Genomic DNA, 23,938 nt, shown 5'->3' on the forward strand with positions numbered 1-23,938 from the left:
GTTTTAAAGGCTGCTTTATAATTGTACAGATAAGGCAAAGGGCGGCAAACGACACGTGAAAAGGGCAAAAATTATTCAAAGTTTTAATTAATACCTACAAATTTTAAAATTTTATCGACACTATATTCTTGAAAACTGTTGCATGTTTCAGTTATACCTTTACTTATAAATATTTATTTGTATTTTTAAATTTTATCCTGCATTTTCAGCTTTCAAGATGTCTTGTATTCTTAACTATTGTAATTTTTTACTCAAGGGCCCCTCTGGATATCAACTTCGTTGCTGAATCGGCCACCCTGGCTAAATAAATTAAAATCTACCTACCTACCTAAGTGAGTGACATCAGCGCGAGAAATTCTCCAGGCAGATATTAGTACAGACTGTCCCTCGGCCACCACATAATTAGTTTCATCAAAGCGCCTAGCACAAAAAAAAAAAAAAACACAAACGCTTACAAACTTGCGTTTTGAAACTTGAGAAACTTTGTAATTTTGGTATTCCCCCGTCGACATCCTGAGGTTTCCCCAAACAGACATTACGGGGAAGTGAACGTATTAAGAAGATTTTGCTCCTTAAAGTATTCAAAGTAATTGATTTGCATAGCGTTTGGACAAAGTTTCTTAGCCGGAGACCGTTGTAGTGAGGTGGCCGTTTGAGGTTGGTCCGGTGGAACAGGGCTGTATTGGAAAAACCTGATCAAAAGTTGAACTGTTTGTTTGTCGTGGTCGCTCAAAATATTCATGGAATTTAAGTTGTAAAGTAGAAGGGCATGAATAAAGAGATGGGTTTTCAAGGCTGCATCTGATTCCTAAGCATTTTCTTTGATACTTAGTTCATAAGCACTTAGGAGGGTGCCTCTGAACTCAACATCGCACACAAATAAACTATTGTTTTGGGATCAAAGTGTGTGAGATCCTCATTCAGACAAGTTACAAAAATAATTACTACTAAACTGGATTCGTGGTTTTCACTACATCTGCGATATATGAATACTAAGGAATAGAGAGGTGAGTAATTTGTAGAAACATGATTATTTGGTGATGATATACCTTTTGTCAGGATTGGAGGTCGCACAATAGTGTAACAGATCTTAGACTGCAGTAAATGGTTTGAACCCGGGGGTAACATGTGAAGGTGTAGTCTGATCGTCCGGGTGAGTGTAGTCCTGAGAAGGACTGTTGTCTGTGGTAGTGACTGACGTTTCGACAACCTGTGCGGAAGTCATCATCAGCGTCAAGTGAATGATTGTTGTCAGTAGAATGTTCTTATTCCAGTTCGTGTGAAATGATCGGTTGGTTTTGCAGTGATGTTATTGGCTGTAAGACTCAAGTGACATAAGTAGGTCGTGATTGGTCTGTTTCGATCTGTCGGTAAAGTTAGGTCGTTCTTTTTCGGTCGTTTGTGATGTTTATGTCGTGAATGAGTCGTTTGTATGGAGCGGGTAGTTGTTGACATCTGTTTAGGGGAGTCTGTTCTAAGTTAATAAACCAGCTTTCCAGAGTCAGTCGTTGAAAATAGTCAGTGCTGTAGGTTAGGCATTGCGCAGAGTCCCAGTCAATGTTGTGGTTGGTAAGTCGATGGTGTTCCGCAATGTGATTGCTGACATCACCTTTCCTCGTCGCCCGTCTGTGTTCAGTCATTCTTGTTGTGAGGTTTCTGCCAGTCTCACCGATGTAGGAGGCTTGGCAGTCGGAACAATTGATCTTATAAAACGACCTAACTTTACCGACAGATCGAAACAGACCAATGACGACCGACTTACGTCACTTGAGTCTTACAGCCAATAACATCACGGCAAAACCAACCGATCATTTCACACGAACTGGAATAAGAACATTCTACTGACAACAATCATTCACTTGACTCTGATGATGACTTCCGCACAGGTTGTCGAAACGTCAGTCACTACCACCGACAACAGTCCTTCTCAGGACTACACTCACCCGGACGATCAGACTACACCTTCAGATCTTAGACTCCATTACAATATTTTCCATCAGTACCATGTCGTTTATGAAGGCCCGTGCCAGTGGCCGTCCAAACCAATCCCAGAACCTGGGATTTGACGGATCTTTCTGAGTGTAAATACCAGTCATAAAACCTAATCGACCGACACCTCTCCTGTTGGGTGCAATCGAAACAAATGTGTTTAAACACTGTTTTCGGCCCTAGCGGCCCACCAAGTCGGAGCTTAGTCTGCCAACTTAGCATGAAGCGACTAGGAGTATCACTACCTCCCCCCTCCCTGGATGGAATGCTTTTCCATTGCAAGGTTACCCCCCCAGACTCCACCCTGCCGTATTCATAACTCATTTATTCCTGGGTGGAGAAAGGAACTGTGGAAGTATAGTAATTTTAAAGTGTCCCACGTTCTTTGCCGAAGCATAACAGCAAATTAGGATAGGAGACCGGATTTACTGAATATGAAGACAACCTGTCTAATAAGTCCAGTTCAAGGGGTTTAAGCCCTATCCTTTTTTGAATCCAAGTGTATCGAAAGTTTCACGTTACACAGCTAGAAACTGATTAAAAGAAAAGTTACTAGTATTTATGTTTATTTTTATTTTATTAGCTTCACCACAAAGCAAACAAACAGACAACGGAAAGACTTTGGCAGGAACACCGCAACAGCTGTGGCCAATTACAGCTGACTGTAACCCAGTCTGCAGTCTGCAGTTTCAATTTTCTTCCTAGACTGCATTTTGCGCCCGATCTGCAGTCAAGTAATTCCAAGCAGTTTCAACTCTTTATGAGAGTTACCCATTGGCTGCCCATCTTTACGTGTAAAAGAGTATATTTTTGTAAAAAAGGAATTTAATTATCATCAAAACCCATTCAAACGTAACGTATCTACGACTCATTCACTTTTCTTTGATTGCTTATTCTACTGGTTTCCAAGAGTCAAATATATGCAAAAATTCTTATCCAAAGATTATCCTTTGTCATATGCCCTACAGTCTTGCCTGCCGTATCCACAGAAATATTTGGACTGCTGTCATTATCCTTTCGGACTGCCAAAGAGAACAAAACCCATAAGTCACAACGCGGCATTTTTGTCACGGCGTTCAACGGCGTTTCAGTTAAAATTAAAATTTACACCAGAAGATGGAAAAGATTTAGTTGGGGTAACAGGTATCCCGATAAAAATTCAGCTGTCTAAACGAAGTACAGAGAGACAATGTCCGTTTTGTTTGCTATGAAAATATCGTATGGTCTCGGCGTTATTACCCTCCTAGACAATGGAATTCTAAGTATAGACGATTTTGATAGGTTCATTGATGAAAATACGCAACAAATGTTTATCAGAGATTTAATTCGTATCACTAAGAATCATTTGAACAATATTCGCGCAGAGTCTATCATCGGTATTTTCTCATTCTTGAAAACTAAAAGTGAACAATTATTAACTTTCATGAGATATTTAATCGAGCGAGATTACACCATTCTTAATCACTCGAACTGTTTTCTGAAATATCTTGAATTCGATCATGCACTCCTAGCTGCTAGGAGGTTCCTTTGCCACATCCTCATTTCCTTTTTCACAATAATATCCTCTTAAATTAATGACTGATTCAGTTGGGCATGAAGTGGGTTTGGGAAATGGGCATGTAGTGGGAGATGGGCAGGACGTACAGGCTCTGTTTCTCCAGTCTACGCGGTAAGTATTCCCAGAGCAACACCCTTCGACCGGCTCATCTCTAAGTCGCCCTATAAAGCGCCTTTTCTTAACTTGGGGTAGGAAACGAAGCTTGACTCTTCCAATAATTAGAAGATTGGTGGCAGGATTTGGCGCGTTCCATGTCAAGACTTGCTCCCCTGAGTTCTTAGTGAAGGTGAGTTTCCATGTTGAAAGAACAGTGGGCATTAGTGTTTCAGGATTGGGCGTCACTCTGGTACTGGTATCACAGATGGTGGGAAGATTGTTGCATAAGCCGTATGGATTGGACATTTCTTTCCCATTCGGGCATCGATCAAATCCTTCAGTGTACGTTGTAACGTAGTTGCTGTCGGCTAAAGGAACATTGTACACGACTTCACCTGTTTCAGTAAATGAGCTACCTGCGACAGACTTCAGTTCAACACGGGTTCCTGAATGTTCTTTACCGCTCCCCGTTTTATATTCTTTAAGGGGAAGGTAAAGCTTGAAGCTTTGGACAAATGGTGCTAAATTCTCTCCACTAACTAACCAGTTATATCTTAGTAACCATGATCGCCGCGCTGGTATACGGAAGGTAACGGGGTTCCCTTTTGCCAGAGAAGGCAGATTTATAAAGCCTGTATCGAAATTGTTCTCAGGACGAGTTGGTATGTAGACAAATCGTTCAACCTCGTGAAATGTTGAGATTGGGTCGTAGGCTATTAGAGTGTCTAAGATATTTTTCGTAAAGAATCCAGTCGAGGTGCACTCGCCAATTTTCTTACCTTGGTTGAGATACTCTAATTTATCACAATACAAGGCAGCATGCGATTGAAGACGGTATTGTGCCATAAAAAAGCCCAGCATAAGCTGACTTGCGCTCAGAAGGTCATTTGATACAGTTATAGATTGCGCTAGCTTCTTAGCGACCTCGCCACGAACAACGCCTGCTAGAGCATCTACAAGATCAAATTGAAAATCGTAAATGTTTTCTCTCAGGGCAGCAAATTCGGCCAAAGTTCCCTCCAGATTTTCACATAGCAGCATACCTCCTGCAACACCCTGAGTTGCAGAAGCGCCAATACCTTCAGCACTAAACAACAGATCGCAAGTCGAACCCTTAAACGCTGCCCACAGAGCATCATTTTGAGCGAGCCGAGCTTTCGAAACTTTCGGAGTGTAATCCCCATAGCCTTTTATAAACCTGTCTGCATCAAAACCAATGTCTTCAATCTTGTTCTTCTTAATTGCTTCAACCATGTCGTTGAGATTTGAAATCTGAGCTGCGTTATCTTGAAAGTCTTTAGCTAATGTTGACATGTCGTTGTACACACTGGCAAGATTAACCATTAAGGCAATACCTCTTGCTGCTTCCGCAATGGCCCTTGCGACCTCTGCTGTTTGCTCATAGATATCGCCTGCTTCTACTCCGCCAAAGATTACCTTCAAGGGATTGGCATGCTCTGCGATCTTAAGTCCCAGAATAAGACTTTCTTCTGCTATTTGGAGGGCCTGGGCAGTTATCAAAGCTTTCATAGCATCTTTTACATCTTTATCCAGCTTCTCAGAGAGAGTTCCAGCTCTGGTGTCAAACTCCTTCAATTTATCACTCAGGAACGTAACGTCCGCTTGGGCAATACCCTGGTCGTACTCTGCAAGGCCTTTGAAATACCCGGAAATGCCTTTCACAGCGGTTTGCAAATTTTCGTCTAAGCTTCGGATATTTCCTAAGAGCTCAATATGCTGCAAAGTCTGAGTCTGTAGTCTTATCATTTCTTGGTTGTCAATCCTGGAATACAAACGCAAGTTACGGGTGGCAGGAGGATTGCCTCGGTCCAGTTTGATTTTCTTTAATGATTGGAACAGTTTTGAAATGCTTCCAACGGTACACATATCTTCTGCTTGTAAATCAATGCAGGCCAGAGAGACATAAGATATGGCATTTTTTCTCTCCTCCACGAGTGCCATAGCATCTGGCAGACTTGAAAAAGCCCGTACTCTAACTGCTTTTTGAAAGAAATCATTCCAGTAAAGGGTGCTGCTATATCCCAAAATTAGTTGTCCCATTCTCTCAATCGCTTTGAGATCTGCTTCCAAAGATGACTTGTCGGGTCTACTCAGAGAATTGCTACAAAAGCTGCGTGCTATGAAAGAGCTAGTTTTGTACCACAGCAACGCTCCCATCATAGGGATGGCGGTTGCTACATTACATTTGTTGCCGTCAGCACATGCATCTTGCACATTAGTGCCATCGGAGTCACCATAAGGATGAGGAGTTTCGGATCCAGAGCAGGATTTGACGTTCTTACAGATCTTTTCGTTAGAAAAGACGTAAGCATCTTGCTTATCAAGGTCTTCTTTTACTCGAGAACACAGGGTTTCTATTGGTATAGCCACATTGGTTGGTTGACTTGGGGATGGACCGAGAAGAGTGGCGATGCAATGATAGTCGTAGTGGGCACGTAATGTTTTCAGGATGAAACCTAATCCACGGTCACGATAATTTGTCTGAAGGGTCTTGCTTTTAAAAAACTTTGATACAGGAGGAATCACTGGCTCGTCTAGAACTTTCTTCAGATTTCCGAGCAGATTTCTGTCCTCTTCTATGGCAGCTATATTGAGGTTGTCAATCCCTTTCAGACGAGACGGCAACTGCTCCAGGGTACTGATAAGTTTTTCAGCCTGTGCAGCATTTCCCTCTTCCTTGTACTTTTCAAATGCTGACACAATTTCTTCCCGAGCTTGAAGAACCTCTTGCAGTTTTCTCGCCCACTGAGGATCTTTTTCTGTTCCTTTCACACCAAGGAGAATCGCAAGAAAAACGATGCCGCAGCTGACAGCAAACATCACTTGCGTTGGACTGATAGTCTCACTGCAAAATACAGTACAATAAACTAAACATCAAGAAACAAAACAAAAAAAAAGGAAAACAACAATTACTAAATAAATTTAGAAAAAAAGAACAATTAAGCGATCGCTTGTCGTATTAGTACTCATATTCTCCTTGCTTTTTTCTTTACATTTTCTATGGTACTGACGAAGAAAAATTGTATGACTATTAAGAGTTCCTTAAATTAGTGATTGTGTCCTTTATTCTCACGATCTTTACATTCGATCCAAGAGTGATACTTCAAGGAGAAATCAAAAGCCAGTAACCCTGAGAGTTAGAAGGTTAATTAAAGGCAAGAGAAATTTGAAGGGAAAAAATTGTCTTGCGGTTAATTGTTGCGTCCTTTGCATAAAAAAAATATATAATGAGAACAACTCTTCGCAAATCACACAGCTAAACTTATCTGATGACCATTAATTATTCGTACTTTCTCCTCTTTTTTGTTCGAACCGATATTTACATTTTAATTTATCCCAAGAAATAAAATAATTTCTCGTGAATTATGTTATGTAAGCTTTGCCTCAAAAGGAAAGTCAGTTTAAATGTACTGTATCCTCTCTTGAAATTTTTTATTCTAATTCGTTTTTCTTCTTTACTTAAGACTGTCTATATTTTGTATTGTGTTATTGTTATGTTTTGTTTTAATTTGACGACTGGTTCATTATCGTTATATTCGTAGATTAGTTTTTACCGGCATTTTCGTGATGCAGGTACCTTTTATTTCCGACAAGTAATCGGTTTGACTAGAATTTTACAATCCAACGAAGCAAAAAAAAATCAAAAAAGGCGAGAAAAAGAGGTTTTAGACCTCAGATTCTCAAGTTTCGGTTTGGCTGGAATTATAAACCAACGAGATGAAAAAAAGGCGAGGAAAAGAGGGTTTATATCTCGACTTTCTAGAAAAAAAGAAAAAGACTTTATACAACACTTTAAAAAATAAGGCAAGGCGTGAATTTTCGAGCCCAAAAAAATCAAAATCATCATGCACCAAAACATGAAACAATATTGTGTTCACAGAATTCCTTAACAGTGTATAAAAATTCCAGAACATAGAATATTAGTGCTTTAAATAGGGATTTCCATATGTTTCCCCACTTGCTAAGTGATAATACCATACAGTGCGAACTTACATAACTTATTTAATTTTAATTAAAGATAACAACTGATGCATGAAAAGCACTCCATCAAAAACAATCACAATTACGAAAACCGTGTTTCCTTTTTGGTCGCAACTATTTAACCCTAAAGAGTAATAACGAAGGCATCTCCCGAAGGTATCACCCTGAATCTAACAATAAGGTAACGAGAATAAAGAAAATGACCGTGAACTGAAGAAGCTCTTGATTGTTAGACAGACTCTCCTCGTAAGTAAGATAAGAAATGAATAGAGATTAGAATGGAAAACTTGTATTCTGATGTTAGTGTAGAGGGTAAATAATATGATATGATGGGAAAAATGAGGAATTTACGACTTTTGGAGTCCATTGTGACGTTTACTATTATATGTCTTACATATCTCAGTAGATCTTCTGATGCTCATGTTCACGGAGCTGCACTGTTGTTATAGCTCTTTTTTTATCATTATTTATATTTAATACGATTTTCGAGGAGGAAACAACAAAGAAAATTGGACATTGATTAGGTATTAACTGTAGCTTCCCATGAAATATTTCATCAATTTCCGTGCCATCGGCAGTGGGATAGTAGAACCTTTTCCCAGTAACGTTAGATGTTACCAACAGTTCACTTTATAATTATGATTCACGGTTGCTCGTGCGATGGGTATACCGAAACTGACTGGCTGAGAAAAGAAACGAGGTTGGTGCAAACTATTTGAGCAAAAAAAATCTCCAGATGATCATCTCTTTTAAAAGGACAATCTTAACTGGGAACATTTCGAACTGTTTCAAATCCATACCTTTGCTTATCGCGTCCTCATTCACAATAACGCGGTTTCTTGTTCAATAACGCGGTTTCTTGTTCAAAAGCAATATTTCATTATTTCTGGTACCGGTCAACTTTGCTTTACCCTTTGCTTGATCTATTCAGTAACACGCACAGTGTGGCGAAGACTCAATTTAACAATAAAATTTGGCACTCTTGTCATTACAAACGTACTGCGTCTCTTAAGGGACGCAAAAACAAATTAAAATACATTACGGTATTATTGACAAAAAAACCAGCATACACTCGGCATTAATTCTTGCAGTTTCTTCCAAAATTTAGCACGAGGAACACAATGGACAGGCCCTCCCATCTGCAATTTGTTTCCATCCTTGATGATTTTATGCTATTATGGACCACAACATTCTTGAGCGACAACTAAAACATTTCCCTGCACCATCAAGAGAACTAGACAAATCCGGCTTTTTTATTACATGACGTTACCATACTAATTTGTTCCCTTCAGTTTTGTATGACTTGTTTTGCGGGTATTAAAAAAGTGAAAACAAAGACTAGTAAATGTAACGTGTTATAGAATCGAGGTTAACGAATTATAGAATCGGGTTTCAGGCAATCGGTGGCCTTACTGGTGAATAAACTACACACTGATAGTCCTGATATACTCTTTTAGCCCTATTTACGCCTGCATTTCGAGAATTCTTTCTAAGGAATTGGTGAAATTTTGATATGCAAATTAAGGTCGAAGAGAAGGGTCTACCCTGATCACACCGGCTTGAAAAATATTTGAGTTGAAGTTTCCATGCTTTGTGTGAACTGACTGAATACATCTTGTAATTTGTAGCCAGAGAGCATTCCGTGAGCTATATAACTGCAGCGCAAAAAAACAAAAAAGACAAAACAAAAACGAATTGGCGATCCAAACTTTTTTTTTCAACATGTGTCCCAAGCCCTTTTCAGGGGCAAAAACGTAAGATGAAAACTTAAAAAAAAAAAACCTTCAATAACGCTTTCAACTGTTGCAGATTAGTTACAATACAGAATGTTTGCTGCTTGTGACCAATAGTGAATGGATGCCATATTCGAACTCACATGTTCATGCATTCGCCAAATTTGCCGCAAAAAACACAACAAAGAAAGCCCATACCTTTGATTATCGTGTCCTCATCCACAATAACGCGGTTTCTAATTTAGGAGAAAAAGCAATTTTGAATTTCCGGTACCGGTGAACTTTGCTTTACCCTCTGTCATGGTTCTCCCCATGAGATTGAGTAATTATTACCTAATATTCTGTCAGCAAATTTAATGAGATATCTGAGGTAACAACTGCGTTCAGGTAATAACTCAACAATATTATTACTTGTAGTTGTTTGGTAAACCACTAAACTAAAAATTAGTTTCGACGTTCTCTTGAAAAGAAAACAAAAGGTGAGTGTATCATTTTTGTAAATATTTCTCTACTTGTTCTTTTATTCTGTAAGTTTTGTTGCAGTCAAACACGTCCATGCAAAAATTTGGCAAATACTCTTAATTTTGTCATTTCATCCGCCTCTGATAATCCAGTCAACAGCTGGAATTTAGAAAAGGTTTGATCGAATAAATATTGCCAAATTTTTAGGGGTTCATTTAGATTAACTGAACATTTCGAAAAAAGTAATAAGGCAAGCATTCATGGCTTTTCATAGGATCATAATGACAGGAGCGTCTCTAACAATTTTGCTAAGCGGTGTTTTGAAAGTATTTATCGTGAGGTAAAAATTTTAGAGAGCACTTTTTTTTATTTTCCTCTTTAACAGTCGAGGCAAATGCTCAACATTTTACTTTCTTCGCTTTTCAACTTTAGCCGTCAGCGGACATAAAGATGAATACCTGTTTCCAACTAACTTCTCTTTTGCTTCTTGTCGCCGCATTTCTCTCTGGTAAGAACACTCCCGAGTTTAACAATAGCTGACGATCCTTTATGGCGAACAACAAGAGGGAAATAGACTGTATCGTTTTTGTAAAAATGTTCTGATTAGGGTTCTGAATAAATTCGACAAGACATCAAGGCTGGTGAATCTTACTGATGGAAACTAATTAGATTTTATGGGGCATGGGAAAACACAACTCTAACTACTGTTCGCCGAAACGAAACGACACAGTAAGGGCTGATTAGTTACAAAAAGTCCAACCCAAACCACGGTTTTACGCAATCAATCGGCTTCAGGTTTTCTCACTAAGAGGGTTTATCTAATGAAATAAATGTCCTTCCGCTGTTAGCTTTTAGCCCTCTTTACACTGTTAACAAAAACTAAATGTTCAGATAAAGGTCTCGGCTAAACTGGGGATAATATAGGATGCGGTTTGGTTAAAAAACCGCTTAATGTTGTTTAAATGATCACATCTAAGAGTTAAGCGGCCCAGCAGACGACCTGGATTCATTATTACATAACTTCTATCTACCATTCAATCTTAATTGTTATAACATCTCCACTTTCGAATTTATTCAGATCACCAGGTGAATTGTAAATGTAGCTCTTCCATCGCCGACACAGATTGGGCAGCTTGTCTTGTTGCAGAAAATGGAGAGTGCCCCAACAATTTCATCAAACTTGACGATGACGGTCTATGTGCACCAAATAGCCAGAGGACCCCAAAATGGAAGGACCGGGTGTGCTGCCTCATGACCCCAAGTTTGGATTTTAAGGTAAATAAGTAAGACTTAAAACAAAATGAGTTTAAAGGATCTCTTGGCTTGGAATATTAGTATCAGTATACAGATCGCTATCTAAATATGAAGTTTTTAAATCGGTTCATCTCACGTTATAAAGCAGGGTGAAGCAGATAAATTTGATCAAATGCTTGTGGGACTTAACTCGAATGGCTGGTGTTCCGGCTTATGGAAATGGGCTAGGTGGTCTATAGGATGACCTCCGGATCCTCGGGGAACTTTACCCTTACAGCGCCTCTTACACGAATTCCGGCAGACCGTTAAGGAAACCTTGCTGAGGGCTGGAAAGTAACGACAAATTCGCATCCCATCCAGTGGGTAGAAATTGGCATGAGCTCTGGCGGTACGGGCATTTTGCCTCGAGAGTGTCTTTACAATAAAAAATGCATGGGAAATTGATTGACTTGCCATTTTAAACCTTGCCTTTTTTTGTTCACATTTAAAACAAAATAATGCAAATCATCCTTTCATACTAGGTTTATTCTGAATTACAAAAATTGACTGAAAAGAACACACACAAAGGAATATAATATGGGGCATCTAAGTCAAAACAAGAAAACTTACATCGCATTAAATAGAATATATATAGGCGTCTCCTCCTCTTCCTTAAATTTAAATGATTTCTTGGTTTTGAATTATTACATAAGTTTACAGATCGATACATGAATATTAAGCTTTTAAGTCCCTTTATCTAAAGTTGTAAAGCATGGTAATTAAACAACTAATGTGTCCCTTCAAATACCTGCAAATCGTTAGTTTCCGCTGATGATTCGTGCATGAACATTTGAGGCTATTGAAGTAATTTTTTTCCCTGGTGACCATAAACTTAAAGATCAAAATGGTCTTCACTTTGTTCTCGTTCTCACCATTGATAATTTCCCCTGAAATGTTGCTTATTCATTCATTTTTTGCTAATTAATCAACATTAATGTCATTGTCTATTTCTGTTTTTAAGTAACTAATATTTTTAGGTTTCACATTCATGACACGTGTTACCTTTCCACAGATTAAGGATTCACCATGTCTAGCGGGAAGTCCAGCGAGTAATGACGAGGCAAAGAGGACTCGTAAACATCACTGACTTTGTCAAAAACAAAACCCTTACTTTAATTTGTTTCATTACCAATAAAAACAGTTTTTGGAAATTATCGAACTACTACGTTAATAAAAAAAACCAAAACAAATATAACTGCAGTACCATGCAAGAGTAACGCAAACGACAATTGCCGAATATATCGTTCTTTGTTCTTCCGAGATATCACCAATATCTGAGTTCAGTTTGTTCTGAATTGACCTATATCGAATCGACTTTCAGTTTGTATTGAAACGAACTACCTCCCCTACGGCTTTTCGGTCGATTAGAAGTCGATAAAGTTCTGCCGATAGAATCACTAAATGTTTTGTTATACGTTAGCGAAGCTACCCATGAGACAAAAGTGAAACGATATGAGACTTTGGCGAAACGACCTATAACGCTAGCGAAACGACCGCTTACCGTTCTAACAAAATATCGCAACAACGGTGTAACGGAGAGCACGCAACACGTGACTTATTATCACAACGCATTGTATTAATACCACTCCTGCGAAATATCGCTACAGCAACTTATCGTAGAGCGAGGATAAGCCAACGCGCGATTTATCGGCACAATGATGTTTGCGTGTAGTTTGCAGTAGAAAGATCGCAATCCACATCCGAATTAACTGACCACATCGTGAGACAAACGATTATATTTCTCTTTCGAAGTGTTATTTACCACGGGGAATAACCACAAATTATTTGACGATATGATATTTCAAGTTTCTTCCCCCTTTTAAGATCATAGCTTACCAGTCAAGCTCCACTAGCGGAAACTCAGTTGTTCAATATCTTGAGATATCCAACCTAGAAAATGATGTTTGCGTGTAGTTTGCAGTCGAAAGATCGCAATCCACATCCGAATTAACTGACCACATCGTGAGACAAACGATTATATTTCTCTTTCGAAGTGTTATTTACCACGGGGAATAACCACAAATTATTTGACGATATGATATTTCAAGTTTCTTCCCCCTTTTAAGATCATAGCTTACCAGTCAAGCTCCACTAGCGGAAACTCAGTTGTTCAATAACTTGAGATATCCAACCTAGAAAAAAAGCAATGGACCCTAATTCAAATTAATCCTTAGCTTTATGTTATGTTAAGAGAAATGATAATTAATCTAAGCAGAATCCATTGCTTAAATTGTTATTAAAAAAAACATAACAATACAGTTGAAAAGAACAATAAATCAAAAAGAAACAAAACAAAAACAACAATAAAACAAGAAACTGATCAAAGTCAGCCATTGATCCCAGCTAGTGGCTCTGAAACTTTTTTTATTCAAGTACAATTCCATGATGTTGAGAGGCAATCTTCCAGCCCGATTTTTAGCTTTTTGATAGTCTCAGTCAACGTCGCGAGCTAAGAAAAAAGAATGACTTGCATTCTGAGTTTCTAAGTTAATTTTTTCAGTAATACTCATCGCTATTTGAAGACTGGAGGAGAAGTTTGCTAAAGAAGCAACACTTTTATTTCTGCGATTAACAAATACGAATAAAATATGGGGTTGAATGTATTTCGAGATTCCTTAAAGTAATTAAACCTTTTGAAATTTGTCATGAAAGCTGTTAAAACTTGAAAGCAAACGCCGCCATTTGGAATCTAGCTTAGGCACCTAGCCGCTGTTCAGTGACGTCAAAAAACTTGCATCTTTCCTTTTCCTCTCCCTCAGCTTTCTATTTATATTTGAACACTTTGGAGCTCCAAAACAGATCCCTCTTGACTTATTGTCCAAGAAAACAATTTTTAATCGATTAGGTTACTCGGTTTGGTTACTCGGTGGAGATAAAAAGAACAATCTTTGGAGCGTTAACTTTTTCTTTTGGTATTTCAGTGATATCTAAACTTCCAAGCAAATTTAAATCTGGCCCCTTCTGTTCTATACGAAAAAGTACGTACAAAAACTAATCAATTACACCTCATGAAAATGAAATTTTATCAGTGACGACATTCTGAGAAAGGGAGTTTGAAAAATATAAGATCTGGATTCATGGTCTTAAGCTCCCATCGAAGGCGACTTCTTTAGTAAAGGCCCTAAAGTGTACCTTAAATCCATTTATTTCTCGCATGCTAGGTGCTACTGTTGTTGTGCTCTTCATAAGTAGAAGGATAAAATGTAGACAAGTTTCCTTTTGAAACATTATCCGCTGAACTGTGGGATTGTTCTGCCAAGAAGCTACCTCGTCATCCCTGTCAATTAATGATATTAAAGTACCTCAGATAAGGAATTCCCGATGGGATCTTCTTTTCAGCTGTCCTCAGAGAGAGAGGATTCTTATTTTTAATGAGCAAAGATAACATGTAAACTTACCAAAGAGTGCCGAAGAGTGGCTTAACTTGTAAAGAATCTTCAAAACCCGGAGATATCTTGCTGTGAATAGAGAGCAAAATAGAAATTGGAAACTCGATTTCTGAGTGCAATACGATTTTAGTCCTACATATACATGCATACTCAACAGTTACATTGGTGGGCACAAAAATCTTCATAAAATGTGGCCTTAAGACAAAAAAATACCGGTATGTTGAAAAGAAACTCAATACCTTTGTTACTAACGGAATAAAGGCCATCTTCACTGTGGTAAGTATATAAAGTTTCAGACTCGATATTCGTTATCACTGCAGCATCAGCATTAAAAAGCCAAACCTGAAAAAGAAATAATTTTTAAAGGTTTGGAATATCAATATGCAGATTGCTCACTGATGCTTGGCATCTGACCTTTTTGAAGCAGAAAATATAAACACCCAGACGATCAGGCTATCCTAACATCCTAGTCAAACAATTTAATTTCACTCCCCAAGCACGAATGAGTTTTGACTTATCAAATAAAGCCTCGGCTAACTGAGGTCTTGGGTATGTCAAAATGTATAATATACTCTTATTGCAAGTGAATTACACCGTATTTGGGTTTATATTGGCAATGAAGACAGCGTAACAGTCTGTTACCATGCATTCAAACAAAATGTTATCACTGTGCACCTCAATCAGTTTTCTACTTTAACCCTTTACACCCTTACATCAATGCACATATTATTCTCCACACTATTCTTAATACATTTCTTGTGGTACCAGCTGGGTGAATTTGTTTCACAGTCAAGTGCTCCTCTAGTTAGCAAATCATTTATTTTAGTACTCACGGCCTTAAAGTTATACTGAATAAGTATAACTTTGAGGCCGTGATACTGTAAGGTTAGAAGCTACTCTTGGAGGATAAAGAGTTAAAGTAATTATTATGTCCACTGGCTATCACCTGGTTGTCCCTGGCTATCGACGAACTATTGACCGAGTGTCGACCGACTGTCGAATGACATTTCGGTCAAGTATTGACCACCTCTGGACTGATATATAGGTCGAGAGTACCCACAGTAAACGTGATCCGTCCCGTCTACATGTAGCGGTAATAGAAAACAATACGGTCAGAACTTACACAGGCATGTGCTTGTCTCCTACCATTCTGCTAGGTTCTTGAATTAAAAATCGAAAGTTTGTAGTACATTGTGATTTGGAAGTCAAACAACTTGAAAGAAACGTTTCAATGCAATATGTCCTGAAAAAAAAAAAGTTGAGAATGGGATATCACAAATTCAAAAAGGGAATCGAAACTCTTTACCACAATAATCATGTGAGCACTTAGGAGTAAAGCTGTGCATAAACAATGCCATTGCATGTTACTGATGCTCCCGGTTTTAGCATTTATTTACATTATTGTAAATTGCCTCGATTAATGGTAAGATAAATTGAAATAAACATTCACTTCCACTAATGAGAGCCAGAGATTAATTGCAATCTCTAAAATCTGTTGTTTTATCGAAGTGTTAAACACCAGTTAATGGCTTAATATCTAATTCTACAGTGGCTTGTTAACTGTTCGTTAACTGTTCATCAACGGTGTATTTTAAATATATGTAAGCTTTGGAGAAATAACATGATTGTTCACACTTCTGTAAACAATCACTCTTGAGAGTCTTAGGTTTCATTTTTGTTCATTTAATTTAGTGCGATTACTGAAAGTTTGCTCCCTCATTCATAAGTAAATGTACATGTATGTTGCCATTCAGCGCTAACACAGCTCCCAGTTTATCAACCACATTGTCACCCACCAAGACAAGTTCTAGCTAGAGTATATTATTTGTCCTCTGAGTCAGTCGTGGTCTTAACTGTTAAATCTTCAGAATTTATTTAGGGTTCATCAGGTGAATGGATACATGAATTATGACTTAGGCCTAATAAAAAGTTTGGAAAACACTATACCTGAACAAGTTAGAGAATGGTAGGCTAACTGCATGCTTGTAAAGATAAATGCTGGATACTACATCACTAAAGTCCATCACCACAGAATCCACACCAACATATCCAAGAGTGGTCTTACATCGGCAACACTTTATAAATTGATCTTCATTGCCCTTAAAAAAACCTGTCAGCTTCAAATTTGCTACGTTAATTGATTACAGTTAACCTTCTCCTGGTCACTGAACATGTTGCTGTTTTACTGCAAGAAAAGTATCAAACATCATAGAAATTTCAATTTCATCTTTCCTTACTGGTGAAATATGCAGCCTCCCTGGTTCTACAATTATTGAGGGGTGCACTTTGATGTAGTATTCTCCAACAAAGCAGTCCTTCTCACTTGGTTCAAAGACCCCTGCAGCAAGATGTCAGATGACTTGTTCCATGACAACCCCAGTCCTTAGCGAGTTCAAGCCAGTTTTCAGAAGGCAGCTCAAGAACCCTGTCAACTTGTAAAATCAAATCGAATTGTCAAATTGTCAAATTTTAAACAAAGTTTAAAATTGGTAATTATTATTGGAAAAAATTATAAACACTGAGACTTATTGATTAACACCTTGTGCATCTCGCCACAGAGGAGTATAAATGGGGGCAGGCAAATGTTGAAGGAAATCTGATGAATTGCTTAGGAATAACTTTGGAACAGACTAACTTCCAATCTGGGGGAGAGAAGCAATACTTTCTGAGTCACTTTATGCAGGTGAAACCAGGATTAAAACCCTTTGTCCTAAACCTATTGAACAGATATTTAGTTTCAAAGTTGTCAAAGCGCATACCTCTTACCGAAAGAGTTCAAGGTCTATACTGTAAGTTACAAACCAGGTTTTTTCTGCATGGCTCTAACTGGCTCAAGCACAAAGCAAGCTGGCCATAAGTCCCAGCAGAAAAAAATAGGATCTTTATCTTATGGTATGACCTGCAAAAAATTAGTTTAATAAGATAAATTATTACACGACTTGGGCAGTCAAAGGGCCAATAACTAAAATCAGCCAATCAAAATGCTCTATTGCCGGTCAATATTCTCTCAGTATTTTGCGTCGACGCAAAACCCACCAAATCGCTCAAATTCGCCATTTAGAGCCACAGAAACGACAATACACAGCAAGTGAGGTAGGTCTACATTTATTTTGAGCTTTAACTCAGACATTTCATGATATAAGTTTACGATAATAAGACTCTTTAATATTCTCCCAGACATTCCTTTATATTTCGAATAAACAACCAGACTCGTCGCTTGTCTGGGCCTCCTGTGTCCCCACGTGCATGTACCTTGTCAACCATTATGTGGCTGCGATCTCCAAACGTTGGGGGAAAATTTTAACCTCCTCTATTGAATCACTATCACGAGTGTATTTCCTTCTCGCAGTATGTCGGAAACTAACTACCGAATAAGCAGCACTGAAGTTCTTACCAACATCACACCAAATCGTAGTCTCCCTCGCAGCCGTTTTTTTTGGATGTCACGCAACGCTCCTTCAAAAGAACGGCTGCTGACAACCGAACTACATTCCTTTCTCCGAATTGGCCAATCACAGCTCGGGTTCCATTTTCAGGAACCTTTTCGCGCCAGACTCACATTTTGAGACTCGTCCAATCAGATATCGTTTTCTATCGCGATCCTCATGTGGAAAACACAAGACAAATGGCGGTGCTTGAAAGAGCTTTTCGCAAAGAGTCGTCAAAGTTCAAAATTTTCGAGCTTAATGCTCACCAGAAGCTTGCAATTAAAAAAGTTTTAGTCGAGAAAGAAGATGTTTTTGTTAAGTTGCCTACAGGATCCGGGAAATCGTTAATATATCAAGCACTCCCGCTCGTGTTTGACCATGTTACCGATGAAAGTGGTCATAATATTGTTATTGTTGTTGCGTTGTACCAACGTGCGGAAACACTCGATAATTCGGGCCGATTTCCTGTACCGGTGATAAGAAGCCACTAACATAACTAATCGAGTTCGCTCCAGCTAGCAGCGGACTGGCAAATGAAGAAGTACAAGTAGTGTAGGAGACGTTGGCCGACCTAAATTGCAGTGTTCTCGAAGCTTTGCCCGGTTTGTTGACGGCAAGCACGCACTTTTTTCCTCCTAATCTCCATCTGTAGGTCAAAGCAAGCGTTTAGCCCTTGGCCCAGATTGAAAGGCGTCTTGTATTTCCTTTTGATTATTGATGTAATTTACTGTTTCTTATATATTCTGACTTTTATAATCTGTAGTAACCTCTTGAAATAGTGCGAATAAGGAGTTTCAGTTCAGTTTTTAGCTTCTTCTACTTTCTCAGTTGCTCGCTGAAACTTTAACAACCGCTCAAACAATCTAGCGTTCGTGTCGTTGGCGTAGCAGTTGACGTCTATGTTAAGCGTAGATTCTATAATTTCAACCAAATTGTGAGAAGTTTTCTCAAAAATATATATTCTATCTTTACCAGGGCACAACGATGAACATGTGAAACATTTCGAGCTCTCATCGACAGATTTCTTCAGTGTTTCTCCCGACATGATAGCTAGATCATCTGCCACATCCACATTTTCGCGTGAAACCTTACGTCATTCAGATTTTCTGGTATGTGACTGGTCTGTTCAATAGACCGCGACCAAACTGCAAGGACAATGAGAAAGGAATGTAGTTCGGTTGTCAGCAGCCGTTATTTTGGAGGAGCGTTGCGTGACATCCAAAAAAAAAAAAACGGCTGCGAGGGAGACTAACCAAATCGGCGCTTCGCTCAAATTATCCGCCACTTTGTTGAGTACTGGATTCCAGTACTATTTCGTCTTTTCAAAAGGCGGATCCAGTCTCTTCGGACTGTAGCACGGTTTGGCTCATCGAGCGCGAAAGAAGCCGCATTGGGTTTAATCTACTGTATTTATTATTAATAGTAGATTTAGGATTCTTCTTACTCCAATAACAAACTTAGTTCCAACTGCTCTTTCAAAGTATATAGGGTGGATATAAATTTGCCTTCCTTTCCACCCTATCTCCCCTCCCCCCCTCCATCAATGACAATATGAGCTTGTGTCAACCTTTTTTTAGCATATGAGAAGAGTTTATTTTATGTTTTATCTACCACGCTATTTATTGTCTCAGTTCACGGTCGTTTAATCCTGAAGTGGAATCCGGTTTTTTTTTTATTTCTTCCTGACTCTCTGCATTGCATGGGTTCTACAGTTTGAGTCTCACCCATTTTACTGACGTGGTATTTTCAATAGTTATTTTGTTTCTTGTTCAAACTGGGAATGATAACAATATTCATTCATTCATGGAACCTGCTTTAGTACAGTTTATTTAAGGCCTCAATGGCAACACATTTGAGAGATTTGAACTACAGTGTACGCCCTTTAGCTCACAAATAACCTCGCCTTTAATATCCAGTAAGACAAAATAAAAAGAGAATTTCTGAACAGCTAGTTTGCAAAGGCACCATTTTCTTTTATCTATTTGGAGCATGGTCGCCTTGACTGTGACAAAACGAGTGTCTATACTTCGAGGCAAACTTAACGACTAAAGGTCGGCACACACGAGGGGACTGGTCACTGCGACTAGTCCGTGCTACTAGTCCCGGCGATAAGTCTTTGAAGGGTTTACACGAGGGGACCGGTAGCAGGGACTAGTCCCTTAAGACGTTCACACGAGGGCACTCAATTGCACAAGAACATAGGAAAATTAAGAGGCAATAGATGTTTCTTAGTCTGGGGCGTTACGCGAAAACAAAATTGGACTATTAAACATCAACGCAAATGAACTACACTTATTCAGTCGGATGATTCATGCTTTTACGTGTTCCGTTTTTGTTTTGTTTTGTTCTTTATTTTTCACAGACACAGAGTCAAATTGGGTAAAAATTTCATCAAAACGGCTCCAAGACATCTATATATGTTTACAAAAGTAGAAATAGTTTTTTATTCATCAGTTGTAGAAATCTAGAATTCAGGAAAAATTCATAGAAACTGCAATGTTTACAAATACCGGAAGTCACGCATCATACTGACCCGTGATTGGCTTATTTACCGTTTAGTCGCAGGGACTGGTCGCACAAACAGTTCACACGAAGGGACAAACATTTGTTTCATGCGACAAGTCCCTGCGACTGGTCGCACGAATTCAAACCAGTTTGAATTTGTGCGACCAGTCGCAAGGACCAAATTTTTGGTCCCTGCGACCACAGAAATGTGTAGTTCACACGAAGGAACTAGTCGCATGAAACTGGTCGCTGGGACTAGTCGCAGTGACTAGTCCCCTCGTGTGTGCTGACCTTAAAGAAAAACTCTACTTTTTGCCAGCGATTGCGACGCCCTTGTTGTCCCATTCATTGGTCTGCAATGATTTCAGCATGAAGTGAGCGACATCAGCGCGAGAAACTCTCCAGGCGGATCTTGGTACAGACTGTCCCTCGGCCACCACATAATTAGTTTCGGTCAAAGGGCCTGGGACAAAAAAAACAAACGCTTACAAAAACGTATTGCGTTTTGAAACTTAAGAAACTTTGTAATTTAGTAATCCCCCATCAACAATGACATCCTGAGGTTTCCCTAACCAGCCATTACGGAGAAGTGAACGTATTAAGAAGGTTTTACTTCTTTAAGTGTTCAAAGTAATTGATTTGCATAGCGTTTGGACAAAGTTTCTTAGCCGGATACCGTTGTAGTGAGGTGGCCGTTTGACGTTGGTCTATGGAACAGGGTTGTATTGGAAAAACCTAATGAAAGGTTGAACTGTTTTTTTGTCGTGGTCGTTCAAAATATTCATGGAATTGAAGTTATAGAGTAGAAGGGCATGGAGAGATGGGTTTTCAAGGCTGCATCTGATTCCTAAGCATTTTCTTTGATACTTAGTTCATAAGCACTTAGGAGGGTGTCTCTGAACTCAAGATCGCCCGAAAAATGAATAGCTGTTTCGTACATTATTATCATGTATCAGTATGTTCAAAGAATTCAAACCTGTCTTGAGCTTTACGAGTGAAACTGACTTTTTTTTTCAAATACCTAACAATAAACCATGTAAGTGCTTAGCCAGTAAACCTTCTTCGAATCGTAATTGCAAACAAAGACAAGATCTTGAGCATACTTGGTGACAACAATAAACTATTCCTTTGGGATCAAAGTATGTGAGATCCTCATTCAGACAAGTTACAAAAATAATTATTACTCAACTAGATTCGTGGTTTTCACTACATCTACGATCTATGAATACTAAGGAATAGAGTATTTTAAAGGAACATTATTATTTGGTGATGATATACCTTTTGTCAGGATTGGAGGTCGCACAATAGTGTAACAGATCTTGGACTCCATTACAATATTTTCCATCAGTACCATGTCGTTTATGAAGGCCCGTGCCAGCGGCCGTCCAAACCAATCCCATAACCTGGGATTTGACGGATCTTTTTGAGTGTAAATACCAGTCATACAAACTAATCGACCGACACCTGTCCTGTGCAATTGAAACAAATGTGTTTAAACACTGTTTTCGGCCCTAGCGGCCCACCAAGTCGGAGCTTAGCCCGCCAACTTATATTAGCATGAAGCGACTAGGAGTATCACTACCTCCCCCCTCCCTGGATGGGATGCTTTTTCATTGCAAGGTTACCCCACCCTCCACCCTGCCGTATTCATAACTCGTTTATTCCTGGGTGGAGAAAGGAACTGTGGAAGTATGATTTTAAAGTGTCCCACGTTCTTTGCCGAAGCATAGTAGCAAATTAGAATAGGAGATCGGATTTACTGAATATCATGAGACAACCTGTCCTATAAGGCCTTTTCAAGATGTTTAAGCTCTATCCTTTTCTGTAGGCAAGTGTGTTGAAAGTTCCACGTTACAGAGCTAGAGACTGATTAAAAGCAAAGTTAACAAGTATATTACCTTTCCATTGCCGATGTGATAGGAGTTATTGATTTGGAGTATAGCGTTGTCGGCGAGAAAATTGTTCCTTTATGAAAACCCAGACATGACAGCACTGCATTTTTTCCCTCAATGATGGGAACCAGAGACTCTACATCAAAGATATCTCCTTTAACTACTTCCAGGTTTTCTTGTCTGAGGTTAAAAATATTACAAACTTTTTAGATGGGAGGTAATTTGGTTCTTCAATTATTCTCCCCTTGACTCCGTTTGGTAACGCCCTAAGCGTTTCAAACCTCAAGGAATGAAATTTAACTCAAATTTAATTAAATAGTAATATAAGCGTGACTGACTCATCAGGGTTTTACCTGTAGAAGTCGTGACCCACACCAGTCCTTTAAAAAGTAACTTATATCAGCTTGTATCAGGTGTACTTTGATCAACTTACAAAATCTCGCTCTCAAGGATGATGATTACAAATTATCTGGGCTTTTCTTCTGGCCTCTATTCATGTTTGACAAAAACCGATGGTAATGAACTTAAACACAGTTAAGAGTGATGCACGTGACGAGCGAATATATGCAAATAAGGTTGACATGTAAGGTAGCGTGGCATCTTCGATCGCCTTTACTGTTGCGTTGAATAATCTTCACTTGATTTACTACTATTTAAGAACTGATTTCCTATAAGAATAAAATGTTACGGAAACTTTCAGATACACTCCCTATGATTAACAGGAATCGTAATGGGCTGAAATGAATTAGGTCCACTCGCCAATTTACGACATATATGCAAATTCGAGACGTAGATCTTAGAAGTTAGATTTGCGCTTAGTTTGCTTGCACTGATGTCTTGAAACATTGCCGTGGAAAGGAATAATTTTTTTTCTCGCCATAAAAATAAAATTGAAGCAGGTAAGTATTGAATTCGACAAGCAAAAGTTGTTTCGGTTCGTACAGAGCAATTAAAGAACAACAGACATCAACAACGGTAAGCTATGAAAATCACTTACTTTATGGGAAAAGATTCAGGGTTTCTCGCTACAGCGGTAACAGTATGGCCTTTTTCCAGAGCTTGCTGAACGACTGCGAGGCCTGTTGGTCCTGTAGCACCGAAGACTACCAGCTTAGGAAAGAGTAACTCTGCTGCAGTAGCCATAGCTCAGAAATTTACATGAATATATGTTTGCAGCAAGCAGCCGACACAGTTTTGAAGTCACGCTTCAGCAATCAAGTCACGAAACACCAACCACTGGCTACGATACATATTGAGACACTGCTCAAGTCGATCCATGGCGAGTTATTGTTTCCTAAGCTGGTAGCATTTGGTGCATCAGGACCAAAGGTACTTGAGGTTGTTCAGCAGGCTCTGGCAAAAGGCCATGCTGTCACTGCTGTAGTGAGAGGCTCGGAAAGGTTCTCTATTAAGTAAAAGATTTTGACTTGCTTATCATATTATGCTAATTTTTGTCGTCTTTAATCTTGTTTTTGTGAACGTAAGTGATTCTTCCAGTTTCTTTCTAGACCCTCAAGCAAAATCAAAAAAAATAAAATGAAAGATAATTAACAGTACAATTGAAGACATCTTCTCGGATGAACGCGCAATG

The 23,938-nt window shown here is 38.9% G+C and overlaps 3 protein-coding genes and 1 pseudogene across 4 annotated transcripts; 1 reads left to right on the top strand and 3 right to left on the bottom strand.

Annotated features, from left to right (window-relative positions):
* Positions 1–3,294: 3,294 nt before the first annotated feature.
* LOC148725505 (uncharacterized) lies at positions 3,295–6,484 on the bottom strand. The gene has a single exon (XM_088729672.1). The coding sequence runs from the start codon at positions 6,482–6,484 to the stop codon at positions 3,497–3,499; it is 2,988 nt and encodes a 995-aa protein (XP_088585798.1). The 3' UTR covers positions 3,295–3,496.
* Positions 6,426–17,340, bottom strand: LOC148725506 (E3 ubiquitin-protein ligase E3D-like; annotated as a pseudogene). The gene is made up of 9 exons (XR_015991108.1): positions 17,325–17,340; positions 16,760–16,954; positions 16,470–16,621; positions 15,646–15,765; positions 14,762–14,864; positions 14,553–14,591; positions 14,266–14,435; positions 13,212–13,265; positions 6,426–6,509 (listed from the first exon to the last, which is right to left on the bottom strand). The product of XR_015991108.1 is annotated as an E3 ubiquitin-protein ligase E3D-like (transcript).
* Positions 9,714–12,287, top strand: LOC111325256 (uncharacterized). The gene is made up of 4 exons (XM_022929027.2): positions 9,714–9,857; positions 10,273–10,348; positions 10,919–11,115; positions 12,146–12,287. The coding sequence occupies exons 2-4, from the start codon at positions 10,291–10,293 to the stop codon at positions 12,218–12,220; spliced, it is 330 nt and encodes a 109-aa protein (XP_022784762.1). The 5' UTR covers positions 9,714–9,857; positions 10,273–10,290; the 3' UTR covers positions 12,221–12,287.
* Positions 17,341–19,750: 2,410 nt separating the features above from the next.
* Positions 19,751–23,626, bottom strand: LOC111325275 (flavin reductase (NADPH)). The gene is made up of 4 exons (XM_022929062.2): positions 23,345–23,626; positions 22,354–22,527; positions 21,734–21,924; positions 19,751–20,918 (listed from the first exon to the last, which is right to left on the bottom strand). The coding sequence occupies exons 1-4, from the start codon at positions 23,488–23,490 to the stop codon at positions 20,761–20,763; spliced, it is 669 nt and encodes a 222-aa protein (XP_022784797.2). The 5' UTR covers positions 23,491–23,626; the 3' UTR covers positions 19,751–20,760.
* Between the last annotated feature and the right edge of the window lie 312 nt (positions 23,627–23,938).

Source organism: Stylophora pistillata, chromosome 8, assembly GCF_964205215.1.
Source record: "Stylophora pistillata chromosome 8, jaStyPist1.2, whole genome shotgun sequence".
NCBI classification, from domain to species: domain Eukaryota; kingdom Metazoa; phylum Cnidaria; class Anthozoa; order Scleractinia; family Pocilloporidae; genus Stylophora; species Stylophora pistillata.